This window comes from Pteronotus mesoamericanus, unplaced genomic scaffold (genome assembly GCF_021234165.1).
Source record: "Pteronotus mesoamericanus isolate MK-2021 breed Mesoamerican mustached bat unplaced genomic scaffold, CSHL_Meso_final contig_20, whole genome shotgun sequence".
Taxonomy (NCBI): domain Eukaryota; kingdom Metazoa; phylum Chordata; class Mammalia; order Chiroptera; family Mormoopidae; genus Pteronotus; species Pteronotus mesoamericanus.
Genome location: NW_026555085.1, coordinates 11,669,995 through 11,689,004, shown reverse-complemented (window position 1 = coordinate 11,689,004; position 19,010 = coordinate 11,669,995). Strand labels below are relative to the sequence as shown.

Here is a 19,010-nt window from a genome sequence, read left to right as displayed (position 1 = left end):
TCAGAGATGCATGCATTGTGTGTATCTTGTTTGGTTCAGCTGGGTGTGGTTTTCTGATTTCACATGGTGTTTCTCACGGACAAAACTACACATAAATAAATGTGATTATTTGCCTTATGACCATATGGTCCCCAAATACATTAACTGGATTGGGAGAGATTCACATTTTTCAAAGGCAAAGAAGGGTTACAGAATTGCACTGTTACTGCAGCGTGCTAGCAGCCACAGAAAACACGTAAACAGATGGGAGTGGCTGTGTGCCAGTAAAACTATGGACAGTGATATCTGAATTTCATGTAATTCTCACCTATCACAAAAGAGTTTTAAAAAATTTCCACCCATTACAAAATGTAAAAACCAGCCTTAGTTCATAGGCCATAAGATCCTAGTTTGCCAACCTCTGGTCTGACGCTCACCAGCCAAGTTAGAAAGTGAACTTGTCTGATGGCGGCCCAGATCTGGGCCCAACCAGCATAATTCTCTGACCTGTCTGGCCTCTGTATTTCCACTTTCCTCTAGGGGCTTTCTCTAGCTCATCCATCCACAGCTGAGACACCATCTTTTGAACAACCTCCTGGTTGCTAGCATTCTCCTAAAGCATTGGGGAAAGGCAGAGACTGTGCCCCCTAGGGGCTAACGCTGGGTACAACCTGGAGAAACAAGATGGCAGAATAAGGATGGGGAGGGGTTCCTGCCTAAACTGGGTAAGAATTCACTCCTAGACAGGAACCTACAGAGTAATCCCTCCAGATTAAAGAGGGAAAGCAGAAATCTCCACTAATCACATTAAAACACAGAAGGTCAATAAATAACTAGTTTTTTATACACATCCCAGTGACGTGACACAACAGCCCGAAAGAAAAGTACTCAAAGAGGTTCCAGAGCTGAGCAGGAACAATGGCCTAGATTGGACGAGGCGGCCAGCCAGACCCTCAGTCCTCCCTGTCAGGTACTGGGGAATCACAGATACCCATGAGCCATCACTACCCAAATGTGGGTCTTCAGCTGTAAAGACTGTGTCACCTTTAGTCACCAAACAAGGATCCTGTGGTCCTCCCACGCCCCTCAGACCAGGATGAGTGACTGTCTCCTCAGTCCATGATGATGGGAACATCTTCCACATCTCGGGGTACTGCACTGTGAAGCTCACGCCTGATCTCAGGGGACAGCAGTGGATGGGGCTGCAGCCGGAGCAGTTCCAGGAGGGCCTCTTTCTGCTCTGTGGCCAGGTCTGCCTTATAGCGCTGGACCAAAGTCAGGAGACACTGGTGCCAGAGCACAGGCAGTTCGCGCTTCTCCGTCCGGAACCTCAGGAAGTGGAAGACCAGCGCGTCCAGCACCCGGTAGGGCAGTGCATACTTCTTATCCAGCAGCAGTCGCAAGAAGATGCTGTTGGCACCGCTGTATTCCATCTCGGCGATTTTCAGCATGGCCGCACTGGCAGGAAGGTGGGATTAGTAGTGGGGAAATGTTGGAGAGGCTCTGTTCCCTCTCTGCTTTTCCCCCCTTCTCCCTTGCTGGCCCCTACGATTCCTAAGAGAGCCAGCTCGGGCCACCTTCTCACCTATGCAGTCTTCATTGATCATCCTCCCTGCACTCCAGTTATCTCTGTGCTAATTCATCACAAATCTCTACTTCCGACTCAGACTGCTCGTCAGTATTCGACTAGAATATGTCCAATTATCTCAACATTTCTACCCTTAGCCTATTTTCTTCCCATATTCTCTATTCGTTCACTCAACCATTTACTGAGCACCTACCATGTGTCAGACACTCAGGCCCTATTCTTGGGGAATTCACAATCTAGTGTAAGTTCTGGTGATTCCACTGAGTAGTCATCCTCCTTCCCCACCAACACTACCTGGAGTGCAGCACCGGGATGGAGCATTTGGCGATGATGCTACCCACGATGATGGCTTCCCGGAGGGTACAGGTGCCCGACTCACACAGTGGAATCAGGATCCCTGGGGAGGGTCAGAAGGGCAGTCACCTTGAGCCCAAGGTGAGAAAAAGGAGGTATAGCAGGAAGGACCCCTGCCTACTGCAGGGACAGAGGTCCTTCCAGTCCAGCTTAATGCTTTCACCGCAGGAGCTCCAGCCCCTCCCTTCCCTAGCTGCCTCCTGGGTTCTCACCTTTAAACCAGGCCCCAGGCTTGAACAGGGCCTTCTTGAGTGCCATGTAGAGATGGAAATTTAGTCGTTTGTATTCAGCAATGTCATCTCGTACCCGGGGGAGCAGGACAAGGTTGTAGAAGCGCTGGGCCATGCGTTCCTTCAGATTAGAGGCGAAAATCCTATGGGGGGGGGGGGGGGGGTGCAGCAGCAGGGAGGTCCCAGGTCACTTGATAGTCTGGAACTGGCCCTTTAAGTCTCACTGTAAATGGTGTACGCAAGAGATTTGAGGGGTATGTGGGAGTGTGTTAGTCGTGGGCATGCGATATCCATGTCAGATTAGAGGAAACAGGAGGGGTTACAAGAGATATCCAAACAGGTGAATGGACACAGAGAGCTAGAGCACTCCCGAACTGATGATTACGCAGCTGTTCACCCTCCTCTCCCCATGATGGGTCTTCTCTACCCTTCGAGGGACCTGAGCGCACCTGGGGAGCCACAGGTTTCTGAGGTCAGTCTGACAAACCAAGGTTGTAGCCCTGTAGTTATAAGCCTCTTCCCTAGAAACTCATCACAGGAGAGTCTCCACAGGGACTTGGCCACAAAACATGAAACAGAAAAAGCTGGAAAATGATGATATAAATAAGCGCAAAAGACAGCTCTGGGGCCAAGTTAAAGTGAAATGGCAAAGGGGACAGAAACCTGACCTTTCCACACCCCAACCCTTACCTAGAGACATAAGGCCACTCGAACCCCCATCTACTCTACCTTGTGGCTTGGTACATGGCAGCAGCAGTCCAGGCCTCGGGCTCCGTGACGTAGAGGATCTGCTCCCAGTTGGAGAGTGCAGGGATGATCTTAAATGCCTTGGGCAGCTTCCCACTGCGGTACTTAGATAACACCTGGGGATGAGCGAACAAAACCACCTCTGCTGTTAACATACACTTGTATACTGCTTGCCGGGCGCTTGTCACACGTTCACCCACTCAATCCTCACAACCACCGTGTAAGAGGATGCTACTATCATCCTCATTTTCCAGACAGGGAAACTGAGACCAGAGTCGAGAAACTTACCCACGGCCCCCAAGTCACTAAGTGATAGAGCAGGACTCTGAACTCAGACACTATGACTTAATGCTGTTTCAGCCACCAGGTCTTCTGTGTATGACACGCGAGCATCCAAAATCTTAAGGAACCACTGCCCCTGTGAGAGGATTCGGGCTCTTACCTCCCGGACTCCTCTGTAGACCTCCAGGACCCGGGGGTCCAGCTGGGGCACAGGAAAGCCTGTCACCTCGGACATGACTGTCTCGACTTCCGTCTGCTTCTCAGTTAGCTTCTCCATGATGATGTCAGCCAGGGTGCGCCTGAAGTTAAGGGGGTACAGAGGGAAAGGGAGGGAAGTGGGTGGAAATGCTGTGGTCACAGTCCACACACGGTCCCTTGTGAGCTTCAATGAACCTGTCATCTTGCTAGGATATGTGACCTCAGTTCCCCTCTGGGCCTGTCCACCCAACACAGGATCGCCGCAGGGCGCAAATGACCTGAAAGTCATTCAACTTAGGATGAAACGGACAGTCGTGCGGAGGTTAAGAACCTGGACTCTGAAGTCAGTCTGCCTGGGTTTAAATCCTGGCTTTCGCACTCCTATATAACCCATACCCTGCATGGGCCATAACCTTTCCCATACTCTGTATGACCTTGGGCATGCTATTTTGCCTCTCTATGCCTCAGTTTCCTCATCTGTAAAACACGGTAATAATAACTGTACCTACCTCATAAAGTTAATGTCAGGATTAAATGAATTATTGTATGTACATAAATATGTCATGAGTGTTGCCTATTGCAGACACACCCCTCATATACTGGCAATATGCTGAGGTCTTCCCAATCACAAAACCCTGGTCTGACCTCTCAAGAATGCCAGTTTTATCTTAGTTATACACTAAGATTTCAAGTAGCTGGGTTCATTTAGAAAAAGACCAGAGCACAAACTTTCCATCACTTTACTTTAATGGAAGTAGTTCTAAGATTAACAATATTTTTCTCAGCCTCATTAAAGAGTATATCAAACATAACTTTTATTGTGATAAGCCAGAACTCTCATTACACTAAGCTTTTGGTATAAGAATGGCTTCTTCAGAATTGAGTATATTTAAAACAGCTCCTGTTTTCTGGGGGTCTCCTCAAGGCCAGGCACTGAGTACAGGACTTCCCAAATGTTATCTTACACAGTCCATGCAACACCTATGTGAGGTGTTGTTCCCCTTATTTGACATGGGAACACATACTCAGGTGAATAATGCACCCAAGGTCTCACAGCTCTCAAGTCGGGGACAAGGGTCAAACCCCAGGTGTTCCGGTGCTTTAGAGGACACTACAACATGCCTCCCAACTAAACAGCCTCTGACTGAAGAGTTCACATGGGTCTAGACCCGCTTTCTGAAGATGCCAGTGGTCACTTCTTAAGACTGTCAGGAGTCCCTGTTTCTGTAGCTTTATTCTTCTCTTCACTGCAAGCTGGAAAACCATTCCGCAAAGCTTGTCAGATGAGTGTTGGAAAGGAGTTTAAGACACTGAGAGGCTCTCTGGCGGGACAAGCACACAAGTCTAAGTACACACTCCGTGCCGTCTATTTCAGTTGCCGGGCATCAATCTGGGAAAGGAACTCATTTCTTCATTCTGTGCTCTCAAATAAACTACCACAGACCTTATCATTCAGGCTCCCCATCTTTTCACTGTATTATTAGCAATGAGAGATGCATTAACCCAAAATAGCCTAAAGAAACAAGAACATGTCATGTTAATATCACAGGGTCAGAATGAACTACTTGAGAGCCCTTATCCCAGACTCCCCTGCCCTGGGCCAAAATCCACGTTTGACCACAGGAGCTTAAATGCCTGCAAGTTTTACAGCCAGCATTTCTTATAGATGGAAATAAATTAGTGATTCTACCTGGGGGTGAATTTGCCCCCTAAGAGACATTTGTCAATGCCTGAGACATTTTCGGTTCTCGTAACTTGGGGGAAGGCCACTACTGGTGCCTAGTGGGTAGAAGTCAGGGATGCTGCTAAACATCCTACATTGCCCAGGACAGCCTCCACAAAAAAGATTTATCCAGCCCAAAATGCCAACAGTGCTAAGGCTGAAAAGTCCTGAATAAAATGAAGCTTAGGGTAGGAAAGAGATTTGGCTAAGGAGATTAAGGTTACCGCTAGGAAAACTGAGCATGCCAAGAGCAAATGCAATGGGATACATCGCCCTAGAAACATAAAAAGGTTGGGGAGCTGTTTCCCCAGGTAATCCGAGCAGCTGTAGAACAGTGGACAGAGTGGGAGGAGGTATTTTGTGTCTGTGTCATTCTCACTCAGAATGGTCCTTTGAGGACGGGTCAATTTTCTTAAGGTGGTTCTCCACAACTAGCAATGCTCAGGCCCTTCCCAAAGGTAGGAAACCAAAACTCCGCTCGGGCATATGCTTCCCTGGGGGAAGTTGCTACCAGGACCCACTACCCCAAATTCCAGGCCATGCCAGCCCTACCTGGCAGGAGGGTTTTTATTCATGAACATCTCAATGGCACGCTCATCCTCAGGATCCACGACCACCTCTGCATGGTGGCCCACCCCGGTCACTGTGGCAGCCTTCTCCAGGGTGGGCCACTCTTCATCCTCGTCATCTGATCCATCTTGCGGCACTCCTGGACCTAGAGAGGGGAGATGAAATGGATGAGAGAGGTAAACGGTGGGTGAGGGATTTAGAGGTCAATTTAACCACCATGGACAGTATAGGCCTCATGTGTGCTTGTAACAGATACAGATACATGCAGTGAGAGTGGTGCACACACTACCTTCTTGCACCGGGGGCTTACGATCTTGAGAAGGAAAATATATATATATACCAATAAAATATGCCAATGAGATAGCAATGCCAATATATCAGTTAACACACTATACTCAGTCTTCTAGCAGGAACTGTTCTAAACATTGTATATAACCATCACAACCCCAAGTAGGTCCTATTATTATACCCAGTTTCAGATAGGAATACTAAAGCACAGAAAGAAGTTAGGTAATTTGCCTGTGACAGGTCGTCTGGATCTAGACTGTGCATTCTTCATCTGTATCCTACATATGTGGTTGGGCTTGATTATATGCCAAATGAATGGTAAAGAGAGTATATACCATAGGCACTTAGAAGGTAAGTGCAGAGGCTGGGTAGGCTCTGAACAGGGAGCACAGGAGCTGGTGGAACATATTCCAAACCTGAGTTACAACACTGGCAAAAGGGCCTGGTTACGAGAGTGTCTTTTAGGCTGTAGCAAGAAATAAGGCTGGATGGGTAAAGTGAAGCCAGATTGTGGAAGGCCTTGAGGCCAGGAAGTGCAGTTCAGATTTCAATAGACCAGCCATTTGAATAACTGATTAACAGACGGCTAACAGCTGGTTGGGCATCTGGTAAGTGATGCAATACTCCAATCAAGGAGATAAAATGCTGCATGTGAACAGGTCATCAACAGAGGCAGTGTGTGATAAAAGCTAAAAGGGGCAGGGGGTGGTGCAAGTGTTTTGTTTCCACATGCTAATAACCTCCAAATCTGTACTTGCAGATAGATGTCCCTTCATTCCAGACTGTAACTCCTGCTGCCACCTGTACAGCCGCTCTTGCACGACCCACAGGCACTTCAAATGTCACATATCATCAACCAAATTCACTTTTTTCCACCTAGGTCTTACACTACTCACTGTGTTCTACATCTAAGCACACGTCACAACGATCTACCCAATGCTAAGCCAGAAGCTGGGAGGCAAGCCTGTGTCACCCCCTGCCCTCAACCCCAACATCCAATTAAATACCAAGTTCTATTCAATTCTACCTCATAGAATATCTTTCAAATCCTTCACAGCGCTAACCCTAAGATCTGCATCTTCTCTTGCCTGGATTAATTCAACAATCCCCTAACTGGTCTCCATATTCTCCAATAGTTTTCCGTTGTCCTTATGATAGCTTTAAATTCTGGGAACAGCCTCCGAGTCTTTTGCAGATTTGGCTTCTACACACCTCACCATCATTCATTAATCCACTCACTCGGCAAACAGTAAGTGCCTACTATATATGAGACACAGGTCTGGGTGCTAGAGATATATTAGTGAACAAGAGAAATCAAAACCTTTTGCCCTTATAGAGCTTTTGTTTTAGTGGGGAAAAACAAGCAATGGAACACATAATATGTTAGAAGACAAGTGCTATGACAAAAGCAATAGGGCAGAGCAGAAAAGTTGGGACTGTGGAGACAGGAGTGGGGGTGTTGCAATTTTTGGTGAAGCAGTCAGGCCTCTCTGAGGTGAAGAAATGCGGGAGTATGCCTACAGGTGCATGAGGACACAAGGAGCAACCAGAGCAAAGATTCTAACTTGCCATGTGTAAGCTTATACGGGTGGAGTGAAAAGGGGAAAGTAGAAGTTGGGACTGGCAATGAAAGCAGATCATACAGAACTTTGCAAACCACTGTAATCCTCTAGCTGTTGAGAGTGGACTGTGGGGAATATGGCACATTAACGAGGAGGCTACGGCCATAACCCAGGTGAGAGAGATCGTGGTGGGCTGCAGAGGATGGCGTTCCAAGGTGGTGAGACGTGGTATGATTCTGGATATAGTCTGAAGGTAAAGTCAACAAGATCTCCCAAAAGATCAGATGTGGAATGAGAAAGAAGTCCAAGGTTTTAGTCTGAAGCAAATGGAAAGATATCATGCAATTAACTGAAATGAGGACGATGGAGGGGCAGGTTTGGTGAGTTGGTCATTTTGGACATGTTAAATTTGAAATGTCTATTAGACTTCAAACTGGAGATGCCAAAGAGGCAACTGAAGAATCTAGGTTTCGTGGAAGAAATCAAGGCTAGAATATGAAGTTGGGAGCAGTCACCAAACAGGTGGTATTTAAACCATGGAACTGATGACAGCACCAGAGAAGTGAGTGAAGAGGTCCAAGGACTGAACTCTGTGGCACTTCAGTAAGAGGCTGGGGATCAAAGGGGAGCCAGCAAAGGATACTGAGAGGTGAAAAAATAGTAACAGGAATGTGATGTCTGAGAAGCCAAGTAAAGATATTTAGTCAGGAGATCAATGTTTTACCCTGCTAGGACAAAGGAAGGAGAGCTGACATATGGATCAAGGGAAGTAGGGAGGTCAACATTCCCACCCTAATGAGGAAATGTTGATCATTTTTTTTTACTTACTTCCTTTCCCTCTCTGGCCCCTACACAATATTGTTATTTCTGCTCAGGGCACTCCACACTCGTTTTTTCAGGTCTCAGCACAAAGGTCATGCAATTTGGGGAGGCTGACCCCCAAGATCAATACTATTGTTCTCAAAACTACCTATACTTTATCGTGGAACGTACTGTTCGCATTGTCTATTGTCTACTCTCTCCTGAACTAGACTGTAAAATCCTGAGGTCAGGAATATATCTACCGTGCTTACTTCTTTATCCAAACCTTCTGAACTCATAGCACAGTAAGAACTACGAGCAGAAGCCCGTAAGTACTTATAGAACGAATGAGTAAATACTAAAACTTGGTGGTGTGAGTATCTCTTCCTGTTGGACTAATTTCAGGGGTACCTAGAAGGCAGGGCTTAAAGCTAGAAGTGGGAGTGGAGGGCGCTCGCTATCCCAAATCCGCTCCAGGGCTGGGTCTCCCATTCCAGTACCTTTGTAAAGAAGTACTATGCCTCCCACCCTCTCTTTATCCCAAGGTATTCCCCAACACTCACCCAGCCGCGTGATGCGCTCCCGTGGCGCCGCGGGCCTGCCCCTAGTCCCATGCTCGGCCTCGAGCTCCTCCTGCTGCTGCCGAGCTTGCTGCAAAATCCGTCGGGTCAACCGGGGCCCTACATACTCTTCATCTTCCTCGGTTCCGCGACCCCGCCGCTTTTCACGGACCCCTGCCCGCACCGCGTCGCCAGCCAGAATCTGCTCGGCAAGGGGCGCGTGTTTTTCCTGACCCTTCGCTCCGCGAGCCACCTTGAATTTGGGCATTTTTCTCGAAAAAGTTGCCGGGAAAGTTCCCACGTGGGCACGGAGAACTCTTAAGTGCGCTTGTGCTGTGAACTCCCAGCTCCCAAGAGACCACACAGAGCTCACAGCGCCGCCTACCGTTCGGAGGCCAGGAGTGCCATCAGCTACGCCCTACATTCTGAGAGCTCACTGTCCTGCAGCTAGACTCCCAAATAAACTTACTGCATTTAACGTTGGCTTCTTTAAGGATTGTGGATTTCCGCCCAGGGTGTTGCAAGCCGGCTGATACCAGTAGAGGTGTCACCGAGGTGGCGCCTAGACATGCCTCTGTTCCTTGCGGCGCGTCGACTGGGCGCTCTGTTTTTACGTAATTTCCGCAGCACCTCCACCGACGCTTGGTGGAGGACTTCACTTTAGGTTCGCAGTCGGAGAGCTTGGCTTTTCAGCTGTTTGGTCCTGCAGCACTCCTTGTCCGACATCATGGGAGTGACTTGGTAGGATTGCAAGGGATTTTGTGGGGAGGGACTTGGGACCCTAAAGGGCCCTCGGAGCCTGGAGTGTACCCGCGAGAAGGGTCGGGAACAGGGTCTGCAGTCCCTCAGGAGTTTAGCATGAAAGTCCTCGGATGGTGTGGGTGAGGGGACACCTTGAGGGCTGTAACTCTCTGGGCCTGGTTCCTCGGAGGTGCGCCCTCTTCGTCCTGCGTTTTATCCTAGAATACATCAATGATAGGTACCTCCTTCCCATTTTCTTGGTATATCTTCCTGCAGGTGAGGCCGGGGGTGGAACTTTAAGGGTCAGAAATAGGATGTGCGGACTAGAGCCCATTAGTAGGCCGGGCTAGAAGGTTTTGGGGATAGGCAAGAAGGAGACAGTATCTTTTTTAGGTTCTCGCCTGCCTCTCCCTACAGCCTCTAAATGTATTTAGACCACCCTCTGTCTCGTTCTGCTGTGGCCATTTTAAAATCTTGGATATACGGGGGCGGGGGGCGGGGGAGGAAACTATTAGGAATTAGGAGATCGAGGTTCTAGGCACATCATTTCTTAAGGATCTGTTTTCTATTATGTTTTCTATACTATCCGTCCAGTTTCTATGGACTTTTTATCTCTAACATATTGTAAGTCAAGGTGGCAGGGAAAGGTATGGATCTAATGCTCTTGGAGACATTAGTTACACAATGCTAGGTTTCAGGGCTTTTTTATTTTATTTAAAAAAAAAAATATCGGTAAGCGTGAGCATTTCCAACTAGGGGATTGGAGGAGGCCAGGCTATCTGAAGTCAGTGAATATAGGCTTCTCACACAAGGGCCTGTGGAAACTCCTCCTGGCAGCTCAGGTTCTTGCAGGTTTGTCAGTGATTGCACTTTTGTTTCTTGTATTTGATATCATGGGCTGCCTCTAAGTTCTCTAGTGTAAGGGAGATGTGTGAGAGATGTGTGAGAAATGGGATAGCAAATTTGCAGCACAGAGGCTTGGAACCCTGGAAGCCCCTATTTTTTTCCCAATAGAGAAGGCAGGCAGAAGGGAAGGGCTCTCCATCTCTTAAAACTTACCAACTTTTTCACACTCCTAGGACTTCTTACCCCAGTCGCAGCATTTTAGTATGCTCTTATATTTCAAAAAAAGGCACATCATGATCATTCCTTATCAGTGCTTTTTCTCATGGAGAGTAGTGACAATTTTTAACAACAGTAAGACTCTACCATTATCGCTTCATTTGGCTGATTGTTTATGAAGTAATGCAGTGTCTCCCAAAATTCAGTCACATATAACTGGCTTTCTGATTTTTATATAAGTAACAACTGTACTGTTATTTATTAATGTTTTCTTTTAAATCCATTTCTTTTTCTTGAAGGTATTATAGCTACCTCCCTAGGGAAGCGGTCTAGTACAGTAGTTAAGGCACAGACATGGGGCTAGTTTGCCTGACTTTGCATCTTGACCATACCACACCAAGCCGTGTGACCTTGTGCAAGTTAGTCAGCCCCTCTGTTCTTCAGTTTTCTCATTTATAACAAGGGAGTAAATAATAGCACATCTTCTAGGGCTGTTGTGAGGGTTCAAAATACATTGTTAATTTATCTAAAGGCTTTTGGCCACATTCTGACACATAGTTGGGGCTTGGTGAGTGAGAATTCCCACTCTAAAGGCAAAGCCAATTTCATTCACCATAGAAAGAAATCTTGGAAGTAACATGTTTTGTTTCATTGTTTTGATTACAGTCTTGCCTCTCCCAAAGAGTACAAACTTGAGACTTTCTCTTAGATCCTAGGGCTGTTGAATACAACTTTCTGCATTGATGAAAATGTTCTATATCAGCACTATTACACTCCCCCCCAGCCACATATGGCAATTGAGCCTTCAGATTGTGGGTAGTGCAGGTGAGGCGTTGAAATTTTAATTTAATTACTTTTATTAGTTTAAATGTAAATGGCCACATGTGGCTTTTGGCTACTATACTGGACAACACACGTTGAAAGTGTTAGAGCAGCAATTTTCAACCTTCTCCATCTCATGGCACACATAAACTAATGACTAAAATTCTGTGGCGCACCAAAAGATTTACTTCTTGCCAATCTGACCAAAAAAAATAGGTATTTTTATTCATTCACACCAACCGTTATTGTTGCGTTGGCTGTTTTCATTTTTTTACTTGACGGTCTAAGGGAAAATAGGTCAGTGCCCCTGACTAAATAGTCTGGTATTGCATGTTTTAAAAATTCTTGTGGCATACCAATGTGCTTGTTGAGGCATACTAGTTGAAAATTGCTGTGTTGGAGAGTTGGGGAAAACATACTAACCCCAAATTGAGGTTTTCTTCTTGATATAGTCAGAACTGAAATAATTGTAAAGGAAATCCTTATTACATGACTCACTGTTATCAAATGTGCAGTGTTATCAACTGCTCAGTCTGCTTTTCTTGAATGTTGGCACATAAACCATGCTCGGGAAATTCTGGTATGATAGGAAGTTCACTGCATTGCTCTAAGAGTCCTGGAATCTGTGCTCTAGTTCTTAGGGGCTGGGGGGGCCTCTGTTTCCTCATCTTTAAAATAAGGGGATTGTGACTTGGCTGGTGTGGGTCAGTGGATTGAGCGCCAGCCTATGACCCTAAAGGTCACCGGTTAGATTCCTGATCAGGGCACATGCTTGCGTTGCAGGCCAGGTCCCCAACTGGGGGTGTGTGAGAGGCAACTGATAGATGTTTCTCTATCAGGTCTATGTTTCCCTCCCTCCCTCCCCGTCTCCCCGCCTCCCCATAAATAAATAAATAAATAAATAAATAAATAAATATCTTAAAATATGGGGGTCGTGGTAGATGGTCTCTAAGGTCCTGATGAGCTGTGATTCTGTGCATGATTAAGTGCCTCAGTGAGTCCACATGTGTCTGGATACTGATGATTTGGTTCTTTCCCTTCTAGTGTGTCGCAGATGCCTGTGGCTGAGGGCAAGAGTGTTCAGCAGACTGTGGAGATCCTCACCCGGAAATTGGAGATGCTCGGGGCAGAGAAGCAAGGAACATTTTGTGTGGACTGTGAGACCTACCACACGGCTGCCTCTACCCTTGGCAGCCAAGGTTAGTGAGATGGGTCTGCGGGATGGCTGCAGCCTGGCTTGGAGGTCATAGACATTCCTGTTCATTGAAATCTTTCTGCTCTTCTAAGGGTGGTACTCTTGAATGTGTGTTAGATGTGTTTCTGAATTCTTTCATTCTTGGTTCTTCATCTCTTAGACTGGGACTATGTTTTAGTCTTTTTGCACTTTGCACTTCTAAAGCAGTGTTTCTCAGAGGCTTGGTTACTAATGACATCAAAATTATCCCGGTTACTTGTTTTGTTTTTTTAATTGATTTGTGAGACACATACACCACCACCTCCATCACCACCTCCACCACCACCACCACCTCCCCATTTGTTGTTTCATTTATTTTTGCATTTATTGGTTTCTGCTTGTATGTGCCCTGACCGGAGATCAAACCTGCGAACTTGGCGTATCAGGACAACATTCTAACCAACTGAGCTGCCCTGCAGGGCTCTCATTTGGGTTACCTGTTAAAGGTGCAGTTTCCTGGCTCTCTGCTTACTGACCGACTAGTGTTGTGAGCCTTGTGATCTATATTTTCACAAGCTCCCCAGACGTTCTTTATGCACTCTAAAGTTTGGGAAAGATTGCATTAACCTCAAGTCTTTGTGTAGGCTAGAGTTTTTAGAACTTTTTGCAGAAACGCTTCCCTGTTTCCCATACCTAGACAGTGTCCGTGGCTACTTCATTAGCATAACTTTGACCAGTGAATCAACTTTTGTTCTAAATGTATTAAGAGGTGAGATGACTGGGTGGTCATGGTGGTGATGGGAAGGAGGTAAAGAAGATGTTTGAATGTGAGTTAAGGAACCTGGGTTCTGCAATAACTTTACCTTGGACAGTTACATAACACAGTGATTTAGAATCTAGATATGGCTCTGACTAGTGTGGCTCAAGTTGGTTGGGCATCGTCTCATAAGCCAAAAGGTCACGGTTCGATTCCCAGTCAGGGCACAGGCATAGATTGTGGGTTCAGCCGCCAGAGTTGGGGCACGTGTGAGAGGCAACCAGTTAATGTTTCTGTCTCTTTCCTTTCTTTCCCCCTCTCAAATAAATAACTAAACAAACAAACAAATAAATAAATAAATGAAAATAATCCTGATACGGAACCAGATAACTGAGTCCTGGCTTTGCCACACATTAACCGCAACACTTAGGTAAGCACCATAACCTGCAACTGTTTCTGTGCTGGTCACTTTACTGTTTCCCCATAGATCCATTCCCTGAACTTCCCCTGCAAACTACATTTGCCAGGCCCCGCTTTGGGTTACCTTTGGCCAGTAAGAGGCATCAGGGAAAATTAGAGGACAGCAGAAAGGGAGACCACAGTTTCTCTCTCCCTCTGCCTTGGGCAGAGTCTCCGGCTATATCTTGGTTCTAGCTCCTGCAGGGCGGCCGTTGTGCCTGGCTCTGCTTACAGCACATCCTCTCTACCTCCTTCCAGCCTTGAGGATGGTAGAGGCCCCCTAGGCTGCTAATGCTGGGTCAATCCTTTGGATGACCTCATTATTCTGTTTGATTTTTTAGTTTGTTTATCTGCTGTATTTTGTTTCCTGTATTAAATCCCCTGTGATGAAACTATCTGGTGAGGGTTCTGTTTTTGAACCCTTCTCAATACAGTTCTCTCATCTGTGAAATGAAGATAATTGTAGTACTTACCTGCTAGTGTTGTGCTAATTAAATAAATTAATACATGCAAAGCACTAGAACTGAGGTTGTCGTGTAATAAACCTTTAATAAATGGTAGCTAAGAGCTGTTACTGAGTTTCATCATCTCTAAAATTACAGTGTAACTGCAAACCATTGTTTTGCCTTTAGTAGGAAGGATGTAAGAATCAAAAGATATAATGTTTATGAAAGCATTGAAAAACCAAACATTTGTATATAGATACACTGCTTGTATGAAATCACCTGATGTGGACTCCGTTTTCCTCCTGAGCAGACTTTTATTTTCTAGGAGCTGCAGTCCAGTTGGGGAGACCATACATTTTCGACAGGCAGTGGAGTAGAACGGAAGGAACAGTAAGCTTCAGGTCCGAAGGCCTGAAGTTCAGCTCTGCTGCTTGCTGGTTCCGTGCCTTTAGATCCTTAGTTCTCACACTGACCAGCATTAGCATTACCCGGAGGGCTTGTTAACACAGGTCGCTGGGCCCCTCTCCCAGACATGCTGACTCAGTGGGTCTGGGTTTGGGGTGGGTAATTTGCATTTCCAAAAAAGCTCCCTCCCATGCGGTGCACTGCTGCTGGTCTGGGACCCATAAGCTTCATTTTCCTCATCAGTAAAAGTGGGACAGTAACAGTAGTTCTGCTTGCTTCACATGTTTGTACAGATAAGAAAGTACTTTTATTGTGATTTTAAAAATAGCATTGTCTCTAAACAACTGGGAGTACCTTTTTCCTGATTAAAGAAAAAAAACCTTAGTTGACTTTTGAAATATTTTCAAGACAGGAAGAATACCTGCAGACCTATATGAGTTGAGTATGTAATTACAGTGAGTTTGCACAAGAACAGAATGACAGATCAGCTTTGGACGTCTTTTCGAGAGTTCAAGTGTTTGAAGTGGATTTACTGGGAGGTGAAAGGCGTGAACTGGCAGCACTGTTAGGAGGGATGTGCAGGGAGGTGTGTGCAGAACCTGTTGTGTTCAGCAAGTGGCAGCGGAGTGGAGGTGTGTGTACAGGTCGCAGTGCCCCTGCTCTCCCAGCCCCCTTCTCTCTTTCCCATTGCGGCACTCTTATCGCTACCTACGTCTTCTTTCCTTCTCTGTGTGGCTGAATCCTCCCCTCTCTTTATATCCCCATCCGGGTCCTCTTTTTTCCATAGAAGTTTTTCCTGCTGACTCTTGCCTATTTTGATCTCTTCCTACCCTGAAATCTTTTCTTCCTTCCAAAAAGACTTCTGGTCTACCCTAGGTAAGCACTTTTGTTTGTTGTCTTTTTAAAAGTTTTTCATCTATCTCTAGTGAGATTGTCAGCTTCTTGAGGCCAGGACTAAGTCCTCTTCCTGTGTGCTTCTTAAGCCCTAACACAGTATTGGGAATAGTTTAAATACCTAATAAATATTTGAGATTGTGGAAGTCTATCCAGTAGCTCCTGTAATATATGAGAGAGGAATCTTGCGTTACATTTTTGCCTTCTTCCATTTCCCACTGTACCAAATACATATAATATAAAGCTTCCTTTTCTTCTTGTAGAAAATCTGTAGTAATCAATAAGAAAACTCATTTCTTAGAGACTGGAAGAGGTGAGCTGGGATGTGAAACTACATCTTTTTGTTGTTGTTTTTTGTTTTTTAGATTTTATTTATTTATTTTTAGAGAGGGGAAGGGAGGGAGAAACAAGGAGAGAAACATCAATGTGTGGTTGCTTCTCGTGCACCCTCTTGCTGGGGAGCAGGCCCGCAACCCAGGGATGTGCCCTGACTGAGAATCGAACCAGCAACCCTTTGGTTCACAGGTCAGCACTCAATCCACTGAGCCACACCAACCAGGGCAAAATTTTTTGCTTTGATTTTATTTATTTTTACTTTTAGAGAGAAGGGAAAAGAGGGAGAAAGAGAGGGAGAGTAACGTCAATGTGTGAGAGATACATTTATTGGTTGCCTTTCACAGGCCCCCAACTGGGGACCTGGCCCGCAACCCAGGCGTGTGCTGTGACTGGGAATTGAACCTGTAACCTTTTGGTTTGCAGGATGGTGCTTAATCCACTGAGCCATACCAGCCATTGAAACTAGGTCTTTTGATTCTAGAGGCTGAGTTCTTTCTGCTACAGTGCAGTGCTAGCTTCCCAAGGCGTCTGAAGTCTTACAACTGTCCAAGGCTTCACCATTGCCTTTAGAATGAAGTCCAGATTTCTTGAGGCGTGGAAGGCAAGACAGTGCAGCTTAGCTCTGGCCTACCTTCCCAGCCTCACGCTCAGGTACTCCCCTGTGCTGCGTCTCTGAGGCTACTTCTTATATTTCAAAGAGGCAGTGGCGAGGGAAGGTAGGAGTGGACAGAAAAGAGTGTCTGCTTCATTTGGCATACTGAAATGCTGTTACTTTTATTTGATTTTACTTGTTATGTAATGTAAGATTCTATTAAAAAAAACTACACATAAAGTCCCTGTGAGTTACTAATCATCATCATTAGGCATACCCATTTGTGAGCCCATCGCTCAACTTAAGAATTCAACTGTTACCAATAGTAGTGAAGTTCCCTGTGTGCCCCTCACCTTCTTCTGTAGAGCAGGTGGGTTTTACCACATGCTGCCTCACCTATTGTTCCCCAGGAAAGGCTGTTGGTAAGGGGATCCCCGCTTTCCCCTGCCCCAGGACTGCTGAGTGCCATCTGGCCTTGCTCCCTGCATTTGCCTCTATTGCAGGGTTTGCTGACGGAGGTCTTGATCTGAGTAGGATCTCTGTCCCCGCAGGTCAGACCGGGAAGCTGATGTACGTGATGCACAATTCAGAATACCCTTTGAGCTGCTTCGCCCTCTTTGAGAATGGCCCTTGTCTTATTGCCGACACCAACTTTGATGTGCTCATGGTGAAGCTCAAGGGCTTCTTCCAGAGCGCCAAGGCCAGCAAGATCGAGACCCGGGGCACCCGTTACCAGTACTGTGATTTCCTAGTGAAGGTGGGCACGGTCACGATGGGGCCCAGTGCCCGAGGCATCTCCGTGGAGGTAAGACCTTGATGAAACAGGAGCACGATGTGCAGAAGGGGCTCCTCAGCGAAGGGCTCTGCAGATTTCCACGTCCCTCTGCATGCAAACAGGCATTTGTGCCTACCTGATCCCTGTCTCAAGAGCATAGCATCTGTGCTCCCTCTCCCTGCACCTTTTAACCTTTTTAATCATTTGGGACTCTCCAGCCCAGGATGGGAATTGGAAGCTGGTAGCTAGAAAGCTTTGGAAGGCTAGCTTGCTGGAGAAGGGAAGGGGTAGTCAAGGGAGGCAGGTGAATTATGATGTGGAGGGACCGGTCACGTTTCACAAGGAGGACTGGAGCAGACCAGGAAAACTTTTGGTACAGTGAACTTTTGGGAGGTAGGCCCACATACCTCTCCTTAGTGTGCTTTAAGATGAGTCTCAAAAGTTGTGTAGCAAAGTACCTTTCTCTTTTGCCATGCTGTCCACTTTCTTTCATGGTGGAAAAGGGTGTGTGCAATGACTTCATCTTTGAGGGCGTGTGTTACGACTTTATGTTTTCGGTATATACTGAAAATGGCAAAGAGAGAGTGTGACAGTAGCCGGCTTTGGGACCAGTGAGAGTCTACAATCTACCATGTGCCCAGCACTGTCTGAGGCACAAAAAAATAAACTATGGGGCCTGGCTTTTGCAAATTTATGATTTAGTAAAAGAGCAAGGCTGAGACACATCTGTTTTTGAAGTTAGTCTCTAAGAAATGCCACGAAAGAGGCATAGGCTGCTCTGGCAGTCCAGGCCAGTGAGAGCGCTGCTGACTTGGGGGATTGTGATGCCTCCTCCAGGACTAGCATGAAGGAGGGACTTCAAGTGTAGAGACGTGGGGATAGCTAAGCATCCCTAGAAAGCATCTCCAGTGCAAAAAAAAAAAAAAAAGGCGTTAGTGGTAATTATTGCTCTCGACCTCCAGGGTCCTCAGGGGCCAAGATTTCCTCTTTTCAGCCTGGGACACACCTTGCATTGGTTACCCCCTAGAAACCCCCTGTTCGCCCTCCCCATCTCCAACTTCGCAGTCAAACACACCCCAGCTCTTTCTTTACTGTTTCTCCTTCTGGTTACCAGTGATTTCCCCCTGCTCTCTCTCCAGTGACAAATTAAGAGAGTGGAATGAAAAAGCTGAAGATGTGTATCCTTTGGCCCCTGCTACATTGGTCAGGAAATTCTTAGGGTTGGAGCCCAGGCTGGGTGTCCCTGGGGAGTAATGTTTGGTCTTGGAGAGACTTATGAGCATATTTGTCAGCTTTGCACCCTACTGATCCCCCAACTATACATACACACTTTCTCTTGCTCTTCATTTTCTTAAAATTTTCCTGAGCTTTCCTTGAATCTTTCAGCATAGTAGGGACTATACGGTTCTGAGAAAAGCCAAGGGAGCCCAGATTTGCCTTTGGGTCTTCTGGGCAGGGCTGAGGGTTGATAACTCCAAGATGAGAACGTCAAAGATAGCTTAAAGGGGATGAGGGTGGTGTGTCAAATCCCCCGGTGTTCGGGTTGAATATTTCCTGTGTAGCAGCACTGCGCTAGAAGGTGTGTGTCTTTGGCTCGGAGTTGGGGAAGATGGGAGCAGGGGTAAGAGGTGCAAAGGAAGCAGAAGCCCTCGTCCTTGCCTATAT

The 19,010-nt window shown here is 46.4% G+C and overlaps 2 protein-coding genes across 3 annotated transcripts in view; one reads left to right on the top strand and one right to left on the bottom strand.

Annotated features, from left to right (window-relative positions):
* Positions 1 to 25: 25 nt before the first annotated feature.
* Positions 26 to 9,509, bottom strand: BYSL (bystin like). The gene is made up of 7 exons (XM_054569351.1): positions 8,886 to 9,509; positions 5,654 to 5,816; positions 3,341 to 3,479; positions 2,881 to 3,014; positions 2,134 to 2,294; positions 1,862 to 1,964; positions 26 to 1,437 (listed from the first exon to the last, which is right to left on the bottom strand). The coding sequence occupies exons 1-7, from the start codon at positions 9,148 to 9,150 to the stop codon at positions 1,092 to 1,094; spliced, it is 1,311 nt and encodes a 436-aa protein (XP_054425326.1). The 5' UTR covers positions 9,151 to 9,509; the 3' UTR covers positions 26 to 1,091.
* Positions 9,510 to 9,517: 8 nt separating this feature from the next.
* MED20 (mediator complex subunit 20) overlaps positions 9,518 to 19,010 on the top strand; it is a 43,134-nt gene continuing 33,641 nt past the window's right edge. For both annotated transcript variants that reach the window (XM_054569358.1, XM_054569357.1), the window contains exons 1-3: positions 9,518 to 9,623; positions 12,552 to 12,706; positions 17,122 to 17,375. In XM_054569358.1, the coding sequence (XP_054425333.1) occupies positions 9,610 to 9,623; positions 12,552 to 12,706; positions 17,122 to 17,375 (423 nt within the window). In that variant the 5' untranslated portion in view covers positions 9,518 to 9,609. The remainder of the gene's footprint in view (positions 9,624 to 12,551; positions 12,707 to 17,121; positions 17,376 to 19,010) is intronic.